Source organism: Embiotoca jacksoni, unplaced genomic scaffold (assembly GCF_022577435.1).
Source record: "Embiotoca jacksoni isolate LCO1_2020_lvr unplaced genomic scaffold, fEmbJac1.0.p SCAF_66, whole genome shotgun sequence".
Lineage (NCBI taxonomy): Eukaryota > Metazoa > Chordata > Actinopteri > Embiotocidae > Embiotoca > Embiotoca jacksoni.
This window is the reverse complement of record NW_027185421.1, coordinates 1,338,752-1,355,903: the sequence shown is the minus strand read 5'-3', so window position 1 is coordinate 1,355,903 and position 17,152 is coordinate 1,338,752. Positions and strand designations below refer to the sequence as shown.

At 44.5% G+C, this 17,152-nt stretch overlaps 3 protein-coding genes across 4 annotated transcripts in view; all 3 read right to left on the bottom strand.

Annotated features, from left to right (window-relative positions):
• Positions 1-1,352: 1,352 nt before the first annotated feature.
• On the bottom strand, positions 1,353-4,708 carry LOC138214018 (uncharacterized). Its single transcript, XM_069175376.1, has 4 exons — positions 4,004-4,708; positions 3,025-3,276; positions 2,708-2,798; positions 1,353-2,234 (listed from the first exon to the last, which is right to left on the bottom strand). Exons 1-4 carry the CDS (start codon positions 4,353-4,355, stop codon positions 1,841-1,843), a joined length of 1,089 nt encoding a protein of 362 aa, XP_069031477.1. The 5' UTR covers positions 4,356-4,708; the 3' UTR covers positions 1,353-1,840.
• An 854-nt stretch (positions 4,709-5,562) lies between these two features.
• LOC138213988 (interleukin-9 receptor-like) lies at positions 5,563-13,353 on the bottom strand. Of its 2 annotated transcripts, XM_069175337.1 has the most exons (9): positions 13,257-13,353; positions 13,026-13,111; positions 11,541-11,664; positions 9,086-9,258; positions 8,197-8,348; positions 7,934-8,108; positions 7,284-7,392; positions 7,125-7,209; positions 5,563-6,741 (listed from the first exon to the last, which is right to left on the bottom strand). In XM_069175337.1, the coding sequence occupies exons 2-9, from the start codon at positions 13,099-13,101 to the stop codon at positions 6,253-6,255; spliced, it is 1,383 nt and encodes a 460-aa protein (XP_069031438.1). In that variant the 5' UTR covers positions 13,102-13,111; positions 13,257-13,353; the 3' UTR covers positions 5,563-6,252. The 2 variants fall into 2 exon arrangements, with proteins under 2 accessions (XP_069031438.1, XP_069031439.1); XM_069175338.1 differs by lacking the exon at positions 13,257-13,353 and having other exon boundaries at positions 11,527-11,664.
• Positions 13,354-15,303: 1,950 nt separating this feature from the next.
• Positions 15,304-17,152, bottom strand: part of il21r.1 (interleukin 21 receptor, tandem duplicate 1) — a 12,094-nt gene continuing 10,245 nt past the window's right edge. Inside the window, exon 10 of the mRNA XM_069175379.1 lies at positions 15,304-16,628. Coding sequence (XP_069031480.1) covers positions 15,933-16,628 — 696 coding nt within the window. The 3' untranslated portion in view covers positions 15,304-15,932. The remainder of the gene's footprint in view (positions 16,629-17,152) is intronic.

Genomic DNA, 17,152 nt, shown 5'->3' with positions numbered 1-17,152 from the left:
GCTGAGTGTACATTAATGAGAAATAAAATGAACTTTTTTGATTTTAGCAAATGGCTGCAATGAAACAAAGAGTGAAACATTTAAAGGGGTCTGAATACTTTCCGTACCCACTGTATTCCCCTTTTCTGAATACCATTAATCTGTTAGTCTGTTATTATTTGCTGATTATATTCTATTTATTTCCCATTTTGAAGGAAAACCAAATTTCCTGACTCCCACCTTCCAATTGTGACTTTGGTTGCGCCCAACCACATTTTATGACATTTTGGACAACATACTATAGTGTGACTTGACCGCTCGTTATGATCAAAGGTTCAGGTTTGAGACTCACCCTGCAAATTCCACGTAAAAAGTCCAAGACCTTTAGACTGAGATAACAACGCTGACAACTGCACCATTTTGTTGCCTTCCATGACTTAAACGGAAGTCATACTTATAGCATGTCATCTAAAATATCATAAAAAAGTCTTACTTTAATGTCGTCCAAAATGTGGAAAAAAGTTACGCTGTAGCACGGCGTCCGAAATGTGATAAAAAAAAGTCTGCATAAGTAATAACCTGAAAGTAAAAAATGTCATCCAAAATATGGCCAACTAACTCATGCATGTAGTTCATAATGTATAAACATCATGCATGTAGTCATAAATGTGACAAAGTCACTCCAAACAAGAACATGCAGTCCTCCTCAGACAGAGTTCCAAGCCCCCGATTGAACCGAGTACTTCCTGATTGTGAGATGACAACGCCAGCAACTGCAAAGTTGTGCTGCCTCTATTGCATGTTTGTTTAACTTATATGACTTTTAAATATTTAATAGAAGACAGCTCAGTGGTGCATTGTTAGTGTTGCTGCCTCCTAATCAGAAGGATCCAGGTTCAATTCCTGGACTTGATGTGGCTTTTCATCTAAGATGTTAATGTCATCCTTTCCAGGGAGAGTTTCAAACCTGGAACCTTCTGACTGGGAGGCAACAACACCAACCACCGCACCGTTGATCTCTCTCTTCATAAAGAGCGCTCAAGTCATACTATAATATGTCGTCCAAAATAGGAAAACAATTTAAAAACAGAATTAACATCCGTCTGTTCAAAGCTCCCACCCTCAGTGTCAGGGTTAAACATTAAAATGACTGTTTTTATGAACGGAGTCTGGTGACTTCGAGCAGAGATATTACAGATATTTTTCTGATTAAACAGTCTAACATTGTAGGAATAATTTTATAACACTGTCTGACTATAGCATGTCGACCAAAAAGTGATAAAAAGTCATAATACAGTATACCATGGTTACGCCGTTGCTCTTGACAAAAAGTAAATAAATGTTGTGCAAATAACAGATGAAACAGACACATGTTGTATTTAAATCATGTTTGTATTCTTTAACATGTCAAAGAAAAAAAGAAGCGCAAAACACTTTTGACTAAATTCAACTGGTTATTCTTAACTCCGTTAACACAGCTCATAATTTGACCTTTACAGATGCACTGATTGCAATTACAGATGTTGGACTGCAGGCGGCGCTGCAGCACTCTTACAGGTGACGAGTGTACAGCAGCAGGTGGATGAACGCTGCAGTCCTGGTTTTGCAGCGTCTGTTCTTCCCAGGCTTCATGCAGAGCGTTAAATCCGGCCGCGGGGAAGAGAGAGCTCGGAGAACGAGAAGGAAACACACCGAGGACGGTTTCACTTCAAACAGCAGCTTCACGCTCCTCGTAGACCACCTGAGACAAACCTGTGACATCATCACTTCAACACAACCTGGAGGATTCAGGAAAACACAAACCTTCAACTCGGTCCATTTACATTCAATCAAAACTCTGTGACGGCATGGCTGCTGTCCATCAGCTGCAGAGGATGCGTCCACTGTTCGGGTCCCCCGACGGCTCCACGCCGTCCAGCAGGAGTCCGTACGCCATCGTCTCCGGCTGGTGGCGCGCTACTTTCCGAGCGTAGTAGCGCCTGGACGCCGCCCTCCACGCCTCCCTCTGCACCGTCTGAGAGTCCGCCGGCAGCTCCGATATCAGCGGCCTCCGTCTCTTATCCATGAACGAGCTGAGCTGCGAGTACGGGGAGTTTGAGACGTGGGGGAAGGAGGCGGAGCGCGAGGAGGGGTTCGCCTGCTGGCGGGCGATTTTCCGGGCGTAGTAGCGCCGGGAAGCCGCTCTCCAGGCCGCCCTCTTCACCCGCTGAGCCTCCTCCGACATCGCCGACATCGCCACGCCCGGCTTCTTGTGCCTGAGGAGGTGAGAGAGGATCACACTGAAAATACTTCCATTTTCAAAGGTCAATTAAACTGATTTTCTCAGAACACCTCGGGAGTTTATCTGACCGACATCCAGCCTGAAACATCCCTCGAAGACGAGTTCAATGACAGGTGAGTTTAAAAGTCTCCACGTCTATAATCTCTGACTGTTCTGATGACACGTCAAGAATTTGCTGCTTTTCTTTCTCGTGACTGTAAAGTGAACATCATTGTGAATAAAAGAAGTTTTTAATGTCATTCTGGGCTCTGAGAAAATAAATTCTTTCATCAATTAATCAGCTCTATCACGCTGAATAATAAAGGGTTAATAAACAATACGCCTGTTGTTATTTAAAGGGAAGGAGGCTCTGAACGACGAGCTGGCGTCAACAAGTATCAACAGAAATGTAGGATTGATTAGTTTTCTGTTGAAGTTTCTTTCCTGAGGTGTTAATGGATGACTCACATCAGGTGGTCTCCCTCGCTGATCCCATATCCTCCCAGCTCTGCTTGAGGTTTCTCCCTGAACTTCCTTCCCTCTCTGTTCTCCAGTTTTTCTGCAGGGATCAGAAATCATGAACGTTTATTTATTTAAGTCAGACAAGGAAAAAAAATGACCAACAAACGGACTCATAGCTGCAAAAAAAACCCAAAAAACAGAACTTTTCTCTCATTAAAAACATTTTAAAAAGAGCAGAATTATGATTTCTATGAGGAAACACCTGATCAGCGGTTAAATAAACAATCCTAAGTGTCTGATTTAATGGTGCGTTATTTTCCCACCGAGACTCTCTCCTCCCCGACACGGACTGCTCTCTTCGGTCATCTCCCACTTGATGAAGACGTCGTCCATGTCGCAGGGCTCCTCTTTGATGGCGAGGCCGCCGGGAGACGTGGGCGCGTACCCGGGCGTCGCCGTGACACCGGAGCCCTCGGAGGAGCCGGAGGTGCAGGTCTGGTCCAGGCCCATCCTGCTGGGGGAGGACGGAAGAGCCGACTCGAAGCTGTGGGACGGGGAGCCGGCGAAGAGGCCGACTGTGGAGAGAAACATGGCGTCTTCTCACGTGAACCGAACATTATAGAAATGTACAAATAATCTACAGTCCCTCCAGGACGTCACAGCAATGCATGCGAATTCAAACAATTCCAGAAATATCTGCAGGAGTTTTTCACAATAAAAGGTAGAAGCTCTGCTTCAAAATAAAGCCTTTCAAAATAAAGCTCGCATGTCAGTTCACAACAGAATAACTCTTCGTTTATAATTTATAATCAGCGAGCCTCTTCATTAGACCTGATCCAGATGTAAACTACTGTCCTCAGACAGATCAAACCTGGACTGGATTAACAGACAGAGACCGGAGGTTCTTTAAAACGCCGTTTCTGATTCGTGAATCCAGTATTTGTTTCTAAAATTAAATAAAAAGAAGGGAGATTTCACTTAGTTTCACATCTAGACCTCGTTAGACCTGGTCCAGAATAAAACTAAACTACACTTAGACAGATGAACCCTGGATTAAATTACATTAGAGATGTTAACGATTCTTTAAAACACAGTTTCTGACTTGATAATCCTTAATTATGTGTGAAAATATATTTTAAAAAAGGGACATTTCAATGTTTTCTTTTTTTCCACATTAGACCTGATCCAGATGTAAAACTACTGTCTGTCAGTTCACTTCCTGGTTTCTGATCTAGACCTGGTTACCATAACAACACGGACCCGAAACATCAGAGTACAAATAAAGAGATAAACTCGTCTCACGGTCCGGCGTCCCCGCGCTCATCTCCGGGTCGATGCGTCCTTCCATCCCGCTCTGCTCCCCGGAGCTCCGACACCTGCCGGGGCCGTGCTCGGTTCCGAACCGGCCGCAGGTGCATCCGTGCCGGCGCAGCGCCAGCAGCTCGCGCTCGATGTCCGTCAGCCGGCCCTCGAGCCGCCGGATCTCTCTGTCCCTGTCGGCCACCATCCGCTGGCACTCGCGGGTCCTGGAGCTGTTGACGCCGTACAGCACGTTCACGATCGAGTCGATCGCCAGCCGGATGGAGTTCTCCACCACGTGGACCTCCTCGTCCCGCAGCAGCGCGCGCAAAGTCGAGTTTTTGACCGAGTTCATGGTCGAAGTCGAAGCTGTGGACGTTAGCTGGAGGCTAGCTGGAGGCTAGGCTAACTGCGGGCTAGATTAGCTGGAGGCTAGGCTAACTGCGGGCTAGTTTAGCTGGAGGCTAGGCTAACTGCGGGCTAGGTTAGCTGGAGGCTAGGCTAACTGCGCGCTAGGTTAGCTGATGGACAGGCTAACTTCAGGCTCCGCGGGACGCCGCAGCTCGCTGAAGACACCCGCCGGACACGACGGACGGATCCGAACTTTATTATTACAAAAATCAAACAAAAAAAACAAGAGCGACTTGTGTTTAACTAACGCCCTGTCTGCCAACCGCTACAAACAAGGAACTGCACTGCTTCCGGCTTCCGGCACTTCCTCTCAAAACCGGACATCAGTGAATGACAGTCTTAGCAGCCAGCAGCGCCCCCTGGTGGCCGGGGCGACTCGCCGCACTGACAACACAGTGGTAGATGAAGTACCTGAAAGCCACAGATATCTTACCAGAAAATGACCTTGGGAAAAGTTAAGATCACCAATTGGATATGATATTTACTGTACTTTAATATCAAAAGTATTTTTTTTCTACATTAAATGTTTTATTGAAAGTAAATATCGGTATTTAAAAGTAACGGGTCCGAAATTTGTGATTTATGACAATTACTCTTTAAAAGCAAAACTATAACACTGCTGAACAAGTGAAAACGTGAGCACATCTAGAGAGGGCTGCCAGTCTGAGTGTGTTGGTGGGGAAAACCCCCTCCCTGTCACGGTACTTGGGGGGGGGGAATGCTGCAACCACATCTGAAAAACAGGTAGATGAACAGAAAAAGGAGTGGGTGGGTAACATCCGAGAGGCGCTCTGCCGCCAACTATTGGACAAAGACGGAACTGCAGGTTTTTTCCCCACTACAAAAATTCTTCTTCTTTTTTTTTTTTTTTTTTTTTTTATCATAATCATCTCATATTTTTCATCAGCAAATAGAGTTGTCATGGAAACGTGGAGGTTTAAATTTCCATTATTTTCCAAACCCACGAACGGGCATTGAGTGTAACTTTTAAAGCCCACATGGAAATAAAGTCTTAAATGTTTTTTTTTTTTAAATGTGAAACTTTAGTTATGTACGTTTTACATCAGAGGGGAAAAAGATTAAAAAAAGATGGTCTGATAAAAAAAAAAAAAAAAAAAAAAAAACTACTAAAAGAACCTTGAGGTTGAAAGTGGGATTTCCTGGACAAGAATACCTCTAGATGAGAATAATAACTAGTATTTATGGTTATTTGGAGACAGTCTGGTCCAGCATGAGTCTTCGTTACACACATTATGAAGATAAATCAACAATCTTTGTCGATTTCTACTGACAACACAGTAAAACTACATGCAGCTACACAAAACATATGAATTTCCCCTTCAGCAGTATATTGTTGAAATGCTTTAAGACACTTTACGTCCTATTGTGAAGTATTTGAACCAATATTTATATTTTAGAAGCAGCAAAACATCTACAGTTTCCATCAAACATCTGTTATTAATAACAACAATACAACATTTAAAAGATGGACGACGATGACAGCAAGCATCTGAAAGCATCTTTCTCAAGTCAGTAAAACAACTGGAAAGCTGCTCATTGGTTTCAACGTTATTTCACGTCTCTTTCATTTCTTACTAAAAGGTTAAAATATTGTGCATAAATAAAAAGCTGATGTGAGAATCAACAAACATTTGGATGTCGAAGCAAAAAGCCTCCGATGGTGTTGTTTGAATGGATTTATTCATAAAAAGAATAATACTGAGTTACATGCTTGTGCATTAATAAAAGTAGGGAATTCAATTAGAAACCTGCATTTTTTTTGTCGGTGAGAAGCGACACATGAACAGAAAACCTTGAGCGGAGTCTTCAGCAGACGGAGCTCAACTTTCTCTGGATACCAAAACAGGAACGACGCCTTCCTCTGTTTTGCTGAGGATGCAGTAATCGGTGTGGTAACACGGCGGAGGAAGAGGAGCAGGAGTGATGTCGACAGGAGTGTTCGGTAAACTGCACTCGGGGCTCGGGGTCAGATCCTCACAGCCGGAGTCGGCCCGGCTCGTCTCCAGGACATCTGCAGGCGGAGCGGCGACGACATGGAACCCCCAGATGGAGGTGGGGAGCTGCGTGTACGGAGCGTCTCCCGGACACGCCTGAGTGACGGGAGGCGGGGCCTGAAGCATCCCGGGTAAACCCACGTAGGAGGACTGACACTGGGGGAAGTCCAGCTGGGTCACCGGAGGGTTCTGGAGGAGCGGGTTCTCCTCCGGGTGTGTCGGGACGGGTTTCGGGACGACGGTCACAGCGTCGGTCGTTAAGATCTCCTCGGTTTTGTACGTCAGCATGAATTGGCCTCGAGGTGAAAGCCAGTCCTGCATGTGAGGCGAATAAAACAGCATGTTAGACACACACACACACACACACACACACACACACACACACACACACACACACACACACACACACACACACGAACAGAAACAGAAAGCAGACACCTCCCCTGACCTTCCTTGACCTCCCCTGACCTCCCTGACCTCCCTGACCTTCCTTGACCTCCCCTGACCTCCCCTGACCTCCTTGACCTCCCCTGACCTCCCCTGACCTCCCTGACCTTCCTTGACCTCCCCTGACCTCCCCTGACCTCCTTGACCTCCCCTGACCTCCCCTGACCTCCCCTGACCTGTGGGATCCCCGCACAGTGGCTTCTGTACATGTGATTGAAGCTGGGAGCAGAAAAGCCGAAAGTCGTCCTCACCTGCAGGTTGCCTTTATGTTGCTGAAACAGCGGCTGGAAGAACGGAGCAGGTGACGGGGTGTACGACAGAGTCTTTATCTTCATCCTGTCGACACAAATAGGAAGAGATAAGATCGCGTTTCACCTGTTGGATCGTTTGCGAGCGTCCGGATGAATCACCTGGCGGCGGGACTGTAGAGGAGAAACAGCAGGACTCCGACGAGCGCACACACCGGGACCAGAGACCCGGCCAGGGTGACCAACGGGTTTTCTTCTTCTGACACGGATTCTGAAATAATAAAGAGAATCAGTGAGTCTTGCTAGGCGGCCGACGCCGATCGATTATCTGTAATATGACGACAGAGATAAAATAAACAACAACTTAATTATGCTCTGTGATTGTCGGCCCCACCGACAGCTCATGTTTTGGATCTCTATGCTGTCCTTTTCTGTCTCCGCTCTCCTCTCACCTCCAACCGGTGGAGGCAGAAGCTCCGCCCACCTCTGAGCCTGCTACTGTTGGAGTTTTTTCCCTCCTAGCTTATGTGGGAGTTGTTGAATTGTTGGTTTCTCTGTATAATATTGTAAAGTTCTGCTGTAATGACTTTAATGTGTTAAAGTGCCACGAAATAACCTGAGTTGTGATTTGGTGCTTCATAAATAAAATTGCAGAAAATGCAGAAGGGCAAAAAAAAATTGGAGGGGACTGAGCATTGATACTTTAATAAGCTATTTGCATATAAAAAGTGTGAATTAAAAGCTCTACTTTTGTTTTATTTTTCTACCTCTAAACCATGTAATAAAGATAAAAAATACTTCTTTTTTTTAACCTTGTCCTTCGTTTTTCCAGCACTTCAATTCGCTCCATTCACTCCAGTTTCCTCCGTATCCCTCCGCCATGAATCTTGCTTTGATGCAAAACTCGCTGTTTGATTTGAGTTCTGATCCTCTGACGATCGACACAGACCTCCTCAGGCTCCTCTTGAGAGATGGGAAAAACCATATCTGGGGAAGAGTAAAAAAAATGATGATGATGAAACTCGTTAGATTTGATGACGGCATACTGAAGTTACGACGGCGGATCAGATCTCACTTTGCTCACGCTGTTGTCAGATGCTTGGAGGAGGACCTCGTAGTTGAGGTAAGTTTTGAGGTACGGATGCTCTTCGTACGCAGTTTTAAACGTGATGTTGAGGGTCTCGGTTGTCGTTTGGACCTCAAGTTCAGGCGGCGGTGAGAGCTTAACTGATCGACACAAAAAAAACATTCATTAAATCATATTTATATTTCGAATACAAAAAAACCACAAAAACATCAACACACATGCAAGAAAAACTATTATACAACAAGTAGACCGAACGCAGAGATCTGATTGGTCAACTGAACATTTGGAACAAATCATCACTGGAAATATGACTCCGCCTCCTTGATAAGAATATATAAATATAATTGAATTTCTTATAATATTAATATAATGTAGTTTCTACTTGTTCTAGTTCTATTAAATGACCCATTTGGTGAAGTCGGGTCTCTGTTGGTCCTTTTTGGTCGCTCCGAGCACCCGTACCGTAACACCACGGATAGTCACGCACTTATATGCTTTCTTCATCAGATATCTTTGTTCATCAGATATCTTTGTTCATCAGATATCTTTGTTCCAACCAGACTGAGCTATCTGAGCAGTTTAGTGTTTCTATGTTCTGTATTCATTCAGTTGGAGACCAGAAGTCCTCTCTGTTGCTAAGGTGGTTGCTAAGGGTCGGACTACTTCCTGGAGTGGTAAACATTGCGTACGTTACATAGTCTACTGGTGTGACTGATTGTTTTCCAGTTCTTAGCCATACCCCGTGTGTTGCAATGGAAATCGCACTTACGAAAAGTTTTATATTTTGAGAGTGAATTGCCCCGTAATATGAATACATATTTTATTTAGTTGGTAACTTGCATCGTTGCAATATTTTTTTAGTAAAATTCATACTTACTGTTGCCTGCTGGAAAAAATTCTTTCTCAACCAGGTGGCAGTCAGATTCGTCACAGAGTTTAATGTTGTAATGATCGGGACTATGAAAAATGTCCGGGCTGTTTTTGACTTCACAGTCACAGCTATAACTGCGATGCTTCAGAGCGAGCGGACAGGAAACCAATCTGGAATTTCTGAGGAATGAGAACACAACGAGAACACAACGAGAACACAACGTGAACACAACGTGAACACAACGTGAACACCACGAGAACACAACGTGAACACAACGTGAACACAACGTGAACACAACGAGAACACCACGTGAACACAACGAGAACACAACGTGAACACGAGAACACCACGAGAACACAACGTGAACACAACGAGAACACCACGAGAACACAACGAGAACACAACGTGAACACGAGAACACCACGAGAACACAACGTGAACACAACGAGAACACAACGAGAACACAACGTGAACACGAGAACACCACGAGAACACAACGTGAACACAACGAGAACACCACGTGAACACAACGAGAACACCACGAGAACACAACGAGAACACAACGTGAACACGAGAACACCACGAGAACACAACGTGAACACAACGAGAACACCACGTGAACACAACGAGAACATCACGAGAACACCACGAGAACACAACGTGAACACAACGAGAACACCACGTGAACACAACGAGAACACCACGAGAACACAACGAGAACACAACGTGAACACGAGAACACCACGAGAACACAACGTGAACACAACGAGAACACCACGTGAACACAACGAGAACATCACGAGAACACCACGAGAACACAACGTGAACACGAGAACACCACGAGAACACAACGTGAACACAACGTGAACACAACGAGAACACAACGTGAACACGAGAACACCACGAGAACACAACGAGAACACAACGAGAACACAACGTGAACACAACGTGAACACGAGAACACCACGAGAACACAACGTGAACACAACGTGAACACAACGAGAACACAACGTGAACACGAGAACACCACGAGAACACAACGTGAACACAACGAGAACACAACGTGAACACCACGAGAACACCACGAGAACACAACGAGAACACCACGAGAACACCACGAGAACACAACGTGAACACAACGTGAACACAACGTGAACACAACGAGAACACAACGTGAACACGAGAACACCACGAGAACACAACGAGAACACAACGAGAACACAACGTGAACACAACGTGAACACGAGAACACCACGAGAACACAATGAGAACACAACGTGAACACAACGTGAACACCACGAGAACACCACGAGAACACAACGAGAACACCACGAGAACACCACGAGAACACAACGTGAACACAACGTGAACACAACGAGAACACAACGTGAACACAACGTGAACACGAGAACACCACGAGAACACAACGAGAACACAACGAGAACACAACGTGAACACAACGTGAACACAACGTGAACACCACGAGAACACCACGAGAACACAACGAGAACACCACGAGAACACCACGAGAACACAACGAGAACACCGTGAACACACCGTGAACACGAGAACACAACGAGAACACAACGAGAACACCGTGAACACACCGTGAACACAACGTGAACACAACGAGAACACCACGAGAACACAACGTGAACACAACGAGAACACCACGAGAACACAACGTGAACACAACGTGAACACAACATGAACACAACGAGAACACCACGAGAACACAACGAGAACACCACGAGAACACCACGAGAACACAACGTGAACACAACGTGAACACAACGTGAACACAACGAGAACACCACGAGAACGCCACGAGAACACAACGAGAACACCACGAGAACACCACGAGAACACAACGAGAACACAACGACGACACCACGAGGACACAACGTGAACACAACGAGAACACAACGAGGACACCACGAGGACACCACGAGAACACAACGAGAACACAACGAGAACACCACGAGAACACCACGAGAACACAACGAGAACACAACGTGAACACAACGAGAACACAACGAGAAAACCACGAGAACACAACGAGAACACCACGAGAACACAACGTGAACACAACGAGAACACAACGAGGACACCACGAGGACACCACGAGAACACAACGAGAACACAACGAGAACACCACGAGAACACCACGAGAACACAACGAGAACACAACGTGAACACAACGAGAACACAACGAGAAAACCACGAGAACACAACGAGAACACCACGAGAACACAACGTGAACACAACGAGAACACAACGAGAACACCACGAGAACACAACGTGAACACAACGAGAACACAACGAGAAAACCACGAGAACACAACGAGAACACCACGAGAACACAACGTGAACACAACGAGATGTTTGAGGCACAAACATATATAAATATATATATATATATACATACATATATATAAAATCCGTACAAAGGTGCTCTTACTCCTGGTTGTGTGTGAACTTGAGGCTGTAGGTGGCGCTGGTCGGCTCCACGGGGTAATCGCTGATGTTCAACACACATGTAATGTTGTACCAGAAGTCACTCACACAGAGGGATTTTTTGACAGCTACACAAACAAAAGAAGAAGAAGAAGAAGAAGAAGAAACGATTACCGTCATATTAAAGCAACACTCTTTTATTAGTGACCCTTAGCAACCACCCTAGCAACGGAGAGCATTTCTAGTTTCCAACTGAATAAATACAGAACATAGAAACACTAAACTGATCAGATAGCTCAGTCTGGTTGGAACAAAGATGTCTGATGAACAAAGATGTCTGATGAACAAAGATGTCTGATGAACAAAGATATCTGATGAACAAAGATATCTGATGAACAAAAATATCTGATGAACTAAGATGTCTGATGAACAAAGATATCTGATGAACTAAGATGTCTGATGAACAAAGATATCTGATGAACTAAGATGTCTGATGAACAAAGATATCTGATGAACAAAGATATCTGATGAACAAAGATATCTGATGAACAAAAATATCTGATGAACTAAGATGTCTGATGAACTAAGATATCTGATGAACAAAAATATCTGATGAACTAAGATGTCTGATGAACAAAGATATCTGATGAACAAAAATATCTGATGAACTAAGATGTCTGATGAACTAAGATATCTGATGAACAAAGATATCTGATGAACAAAAATATCTGATGAACAAAAATATCTGATGTACAAAGATATCTGATGAACAGAGATATCTGATGAACAAAGATATCTGATGAACAAAGCTTATAAGTGCGTGGCTATCCGTGGTGTTACGGTACGGGTGCTCGGAGCGACCAAAGAGGACCAACAGAGACCCGACTTCACCAAATGGGTCATTTAATAGACTATAACAAGTAGAAACTACATTATATTGCAAGTAATATGAAATTCAATTATATTTATAGAGTCCCTTTAAGAAAGCGGAGTGATATTTCTAGTGATGATGTCATGATGATTTGTTCCGAATGTACAGTTGATCAATCAGATCTCTGCGTCGGAACCACTTGTTGTAGAAATCATTAAATATATAACATCATTTGATTGTTACTGGTCCATTAATGTGTACGTTTCAGCTCGTCGAGGTGCCGACAGTTTCAGTTATTTTACGTTTTTTTTTTTTTTTTTATGTCTAAATCCAGCTGTCAGATATCCAGTGGAGTAAACGGAAAAATTAAACACCTTCTCTTGAACACACAATTAAGCACCACCGGACTGAATCTAAATGTAATGAGCTACGACTCGAACTTTCGGTCGCTCATCATTTCCTCTGAATCTCCCGCTGTGGTCGCTGACGGAATGTGTGACTCCTCAGTTCAGTAGTAAAAAGATGAGACGAGATAGACCGTATGAACTGCCTTATTGAAAGGGCTTCCATCAATAACTGCGTCCACACGCACACGCACACACACACACACACACACACCAGGAGTGGTACTTGCGATGCAGCTGGTCCTGGAGAGGATGTTGGAGCAGCCGAGCAGAAACAGGAGGCTCTTCATGACTTCATATCTGTGGATGCGAAGCAAAACATTTTTAATCTGATTATTATTCTGTAATACAAGACTTTTACCATCAACATATACGCAGGAATTTAATATCTTTTTAGTCAAATGTGCCGTCAATAGAACAATAACAAATATAATCTAAGTTTTACATTATTTAGAAGAGACAAGAAAAAGCCATCAGCCTCAGTGAGGTGATGGGAGGCGGATGATACTTGCTGGCTGCGCTGCCGTCGGTTTCTGAAGGCAGTGAATGAGGCGTGGAGCTGAGGTTCATCTTATCAGGCTCCATCACAGGAAGTCACGTCATCTGGGTTTTTTTTCTGGTTTGGTTCTTGGAGGACAGGCTTTTTTTCCTCGTGACGATGAAGTGATGAAGCTGGAGGTGATTCTGTTCCTCCAACATTTGGTACAGAGAGTTGGCTTTAGGAAGAGAAACATTCATTTTTTAGGCGACCGTGTCCAAAAGTTGCTCTTTCAACAGTCTCTGTTACCGATTATCAGAGTTTGATGCAAAATTGGTCACAAAATTCAAGTATAACTCGGTTGGAGTTGGGACGTTTTGCAAAACCGAATGCGATGATTTACAAATCCAGCATTTGTTGCTGCAAAACCTGCATATATATCGTTTAGCATTAATGCTTCCTTCCAGATGTTCAAGCTACCCATGCCATGTGCACTAATGCATCCCATGTTTCCATCAAACATCTGTTATTAATAACAACAATACAACATTTAAAAGATGGACGACGATGACAGCAAACATCTGAAAGCATCTTTCTCAAGTCAGTAAAACAACTGGAAAGCTGCTCATTGGTTTCAACGTTATTTCACGTCTCTTTCATTTCTTCCTAAAAGGTTAAAATATTGTGCATAAATAAAAAGCTGATGTGAGAATCAACAAACATTCAGATGTCGAAGCAAAAAGCCTCCGATGGTGTTGTTTGAATGGATTTATTCATAAAAAGAAGAATACTGAGTTACATGCTTGTGCATTAATAAAAGTAGGGAATTCAATTAGAAACCTGCATTTTTTTTGTCGGTGAGAAGCGACACATGAACAGAAAACCTTGAGCGGAGTCTTCAGCAGACGGAGCTCAACTTTCTCTGGATACCAAAACAGGAACGACGCCTTCCTCTGTTTTGCTGAGGATGCAGTAATCGGTGTGGTAACACGGCGGAGGAAGAGGACTCAGCGACCATATTTTACAAAAGGGATTTCAAATTTTGAATCATCAGACCAACGGACAGTTGTCCACTTCACCTCAGTCCATCTTCAATGATCTCGGTCCAGAGAAGGCGGCGGTGTTTCTGGATCATGTTTCTATCTGGTTTCTTCTTTGCACTTTAGAGTTTCAACCAGAATTTGCGAATGCAGCGATGAACTGTGCTTACAGACAAGTGCTCCTGAGCCCATGCAGTTTATTTCCACTGCAGATTTGTGTCTGCTTTTAATGCAGTGCCGGGCATCCAATATTGGTTTCCAGCCTTGTCCCTTGTGTTCAGAGATTTCTCCAGATTCTCTGAATCTTTTAATGATATTATGAACAGTAGATGATGAAATACACTCATTTTTTTGCAATTTTACATTGAGGAACATTATTCTTAGATTGTTGCACTATTTGCCCATGCAGTGGTGAACCTCTCCCCATCTTCCCTCTGCCTCTCAAGGATGCTCTTTTTATACCCAAATAGATGAGATCAGTTTTTTTTTTTAATTACACAACTTTTTTCAGATTTTTGAGATGTGTTGCTGCCATCAAATTCAAAATGAGCATATATTTTTCATAAAACAATAACATTTCTCAGTTTCAACATTTGATATGTTGTCTTTGGTCTATTTTTTAATTCATTATGGGTTTACGTGATTTGCAAATCATCGCATTCCGTATTATCTGAGTCCCGACTTTTGTCTGACAGTCCAACTGAACGGAAAACTTGGCTTCACCAAAACCTGACAAACTTCACATAAAACCCGACACTTTGGGTGTTTTCAGTTTCCCAAATCAAATTGTGAATTAAAATGACTGCGTTGTTCCCAAGGCTGTGTGTCAAGTACATAAAACCAAGATAACAAATATACTCCACAAACCGTCTCCATGTAACTCAGAGTGAAAAGAGCAGATTGTCTGCCATGTTGCTGCACTTTGACTTCATGAATGAGGTCAAAGCCACAGAAAAACAAAAATCACTCTCGTGAACAGATAATCACATTTTTTACTGACTTTGCACAAAGCAGGGCGGATGGCTGCAGACGTGACTGATAAAACAAAAAGGAAAACAGACATTATCAGATATCTTGATAAGACTGCAAACATGCTGCTGCACATACAAGCTAATGAAGCGTGCATGACCCCGAAAACATAAAACTGCACATTCAGTGACAAAACGATGAAAGAAAATAAAAACACACATTTTACAGAAGTTAGAAATCAAAGCGTTTTGATGCCGCGTCGCATTTCTGTTGAGTTTTATCGTAATAATCACACGTCCATAAATCCATACGTTTAGGGAGCAAAAACACAACTTCATTCACTAAATTAAGATTCGAATTATTCATCTAAAAAAAGAGACGTACGTTAGCACACTGCAGTCTTCATCTCCTTTATCTCCCATGTCTCTTATTTTGAAAGCAAAGCGCTTATTAAAAGGTGTCAGAACAGAAAAAGACGATTTAAAATGTGCACTTATAAAAACATAAAAACTGACGAAATACAGAAGACGACGTGACGACCGGACCGCCAGATTCTTCCGTTTTGAAAATGCCAGCGATAACGTCCGATGTTTTAAATACACGTCCCACTGCAGCAGTGAATTAAAACGCATCGTCACTGCGTCTCCTGGATTTCGCTCTCCAAGTTGCCGGAGTCCTCCCGAATGGTGCTGTGGATCATCCACTGCCTGACGTAGTTCGAATTGCAGTTTTTGTGCTCGTGAAACAAGTCCGCGTCTAACCGCTCCGCCGTGTTGGAGTCCGAAGCCCCGGGGCTGCTGCACTCTCCGAACCCGCTGTCGATGGTGTCCAAGTCCACGGGAGGGTAGCCGTCCTCCGACTGCTCGTTGGACACGAACGAGTCGAGCGAAATCCTCTCCGGTTCGTCCAACTGGGCTAAACGCGGCTCGAAGTTCACGTCTTCCACCAGTAAGTCGTTGTGAATCTGGTTTTCGTGCCGCGGCGACACCTCCATCCGGGACACGCGAGGCTCCTCCGCGTCGTAGGCGGCGCGCTCTCCGTTGTCGTCACGGCAACCCCGGAGGTCGTCGACGGAGCTCCGCGACGTCGCGTCCTCCTCGAACTCCTCTCCGGACAGGATGACGGTGTGGATGGAGACGTGTCCCGCCGAGCGGGCGGTGCCCGGCGAGCCGTCGTGGAAGAACGGCGGCGGACGGAGGAACGGGCCTCCGCGTCTGGCGTCGCCGTCCTCCACGTAGCCGAGGACGGCGTGACGCTTCTCGCTCCGCGTCGGAGCGGCCGAAACGCTCTCGAGGTAGTCGTACTCGCTGAACGCGGGCTTCACCCACTCCTGCAACACAGCAAAGGGAAGACATTAACTTTGGAGTATTGGACGTACGTAGGTGGCGACGGCCGATTGGCTGAACGAATCAGGTGCAAACAGCTGTTCTGACGAGGCTGAGACACGAGCTGCTAGCATACGGGCACGAGAGCGTGGATACAAAAAAAGTTCAGGGACGGGTGTGTTTGAACGCAGCGCAGCGATGCACCCGGAGCGGCAGGACGCAACGACCTTCACCAGGAAGTATTCAGAGTGTCGTCTCTTCTTCTTCATCATCATCATCACTGAGTCGCTCACGTTAACGTGACATCCGGTAACGTGAACATTAGTGATTCCTGAAACTGGAGCAGAGAAACGTCACATCTTGGGTTCAAATGTTTGAGGAACAGAATATTTCTAACAGGTGTTCCTGAGCCCATGCAGCGATTTCCACCACGGAATCGTGGCTGTTTTTAATGCAGTGCTGGACGTTTTCTATCGGCATCAGAGTTTTGAGTCCAACTCTGTAAACGGTGAACAGAGACTCTTGAAAT